The 1,703-nt window shown below is 65.2% G+C and overlaps 1 protein-coding gene across 1 annotated transcript; it reads right to left on the bottom strand.

Moving 5' to 3' along the window:
• Positions 1-388: 388 nt before the first annotated feature.
• On the bottom strand, positions 389-1,308 carry PTF1A (pancreas associated transcription factor 1a). Its single transcript, XM_061997192.1, has 2 exons — positions 684-1,308; positions 389-591 (listed from the first exon to the last, which is right to left on the bottom strand). The coding sequence occupies exons 1-2, from the start codon at positions 1,306-1,308 to the stop codon at positions 389-391; spliced, it is 828 nt and encodes a 275-aa protein (XP_061853176.1).
• Positions 1,309-1,703: the final 395 nt, after the last annotated feature.

The raw sequence follows: 1,703 nt of genomic DNA on the forward strand, positions 1-1,703 counted from the left end.
ATGGGATGGTCCTCTCGGCAGCCGCTTCCCAGAAAAAACACTCCTCCACAAGGTACAATCCGGGTTTTATTATTAACAAACATAGGAAGAGTCCACGTGAGACAATAAATTATTTTCACAGGTTCTGCCATTTTTTTTCCCCCAAAAATAAAAGAAGGAAAAGGTGCTGGTGGAATAAAACTATTGCATATCTTTTTAAAAAATCATGATAAATTATATAAATTATATATTCAAAACAGATGATTCTACCTCATTACCACTACTCCGTAATAAATAGATAAATAAAGTTGATTGCCCTTAAAGTCTGAATCTTAAATTACATTTACAATATAGGTCTCTACATACAGTATGTACAGGGCGAGGGGGCGGGGACCACCCGCGCGACGCTTCACGCCACGAAGTCGAAGGGGGGCTCGTTCTCGATGTCGTTGCGGGACGGCTGCTTGTTCACCTTCCGTGGATCCTCGGGGGTCCATACTTTGGCTGTCCTGATGATGTTTTGTTCCTTGAGCTGCTTTTCGTCAGTCCACGACAGCGAGTGACCGGCCAGAGGGGGGAGTCCGTAGTCGGGGTCGCTCGGGGAGGGAGATCCTGGGGGACAGGGGGGAGAAAGGCAGGGAGTTATTGCTGGGTCCGGCATTCCTGCGGAGCGCGGAGCCGGGCCGGGGCGGACCGCCACTTACTTGTGCCGCGGTGGCAGATGATGATTTTCTTGGGCTGGCTGGGGCTCTCGCTGCCCGCGCTGCGCAGCGGCAGGTCGGACTGCACCAGCTCGCTGAGGAAGTTGATGTAGCCGATGGCCAGGCGCAGCGTGTCCACCTTGGAGAGCCGCTTCTCGTAGGGCAGGGTGGGGATGTGCGAGCGCAGCCCCTCGAAGGCGTCGTTGATGGACTGCATCCGCCGCCGCTCCCGCACGTTGGCGGCCTGACGGAGCTGCTGCAGCTCCGCCTCGGAGCGCACCCGCCGCCGCCGCTTGGCCGAGCCCAGCGCCTGGAGCCGCCCCCCGGGGGAGAGCAGAGCCGCCCCCGCCGCTCCGCAGCACTCGTAGGCGAAGCCGGGCGAGGCGGGCGACGGCGGGAAGGCGGCGGCCGGCGCCGGGCAGCGGTAGCCGCCGTCGGACTCGCCGCCGTCGCGGTAGTACTCCTGCAGCTGCCGGCTGAGGAAGTCCACGTCCGGCTCCAGCAGCCCGTCGGCGGCCAGACCGTCCCGCGGGGGCGGCTCGGGGAAGAAGTCCTCCTCGTCGAAATAGGGGGGTGACGAGAAGGAGTCCAGCCCCCCGGGGAAGTGTTCCAGTAGCACCGTCTCCATCGTGCGCCCGGTCCCGGACGGGACGGGCCGGGACAGGCTGGGACGGGGCAAGGGGTGGGTGAAGCCTCGCCGGGACGGGCCTGCAGCCTCTCCCGCCGGCCCGCTCGGGGCGGCGGGGCGCGGGCCCCCGCCCTGCCCGGCCCTGCCGCGCCCTGCCCGCCCCGCCCCGGGGTGGCCGGCAGGTCGGGCCGCTGCCGCGCTCTCCGGGGAGGCCGGACCGGCTGGCGCGGCGGCCCGGCACGCGAGGAGTCTTATAACGACATCCCCGGGCGCGTGCCGCTGACCGCCGCAGCCAGCCAATCAGCGAGCAACGGGGGGGGGCGGGGGGGCCGGGCCTCCCCCGTCGGGGGGACCCCGCGGCTCTCCCGCCGGCAGAGGGGCGGGGCCGCGGCGAG

This window comes from Colius striatus, chromosome 5, assembly GCF_028858725.1.
Source record: "Colius striatus isolate bColStr4 chromosome 5, bColStr4.1.hap1, whole genome shotgun sequence".
Taxonomy (NCBI): domain Eukaryota; kingdom Metazoa; phylum Chordata; class Aves; order Coliiformes; family Coliidae; genus Colius; species Colius striatus.

What these genes read in the sequence shown, in the direction of transcription:
- PTF1A (XM_061997192.1), bottom strand. Translation starts at nt 1,308, where the DNA reads ATGGAGACGGTGCTACTGGAACACTTCCCCGGGGGGCTGGACTCCTTC. An exon ending in CATCTGCCACCGCGGCACAA is followed by an intron (nt 592 to 683) that starts GTAAGTGGCGGT and finishes CCTGTCCCCCAG; the next exon opens with GATCTCCCTCCCCGAGCGAC.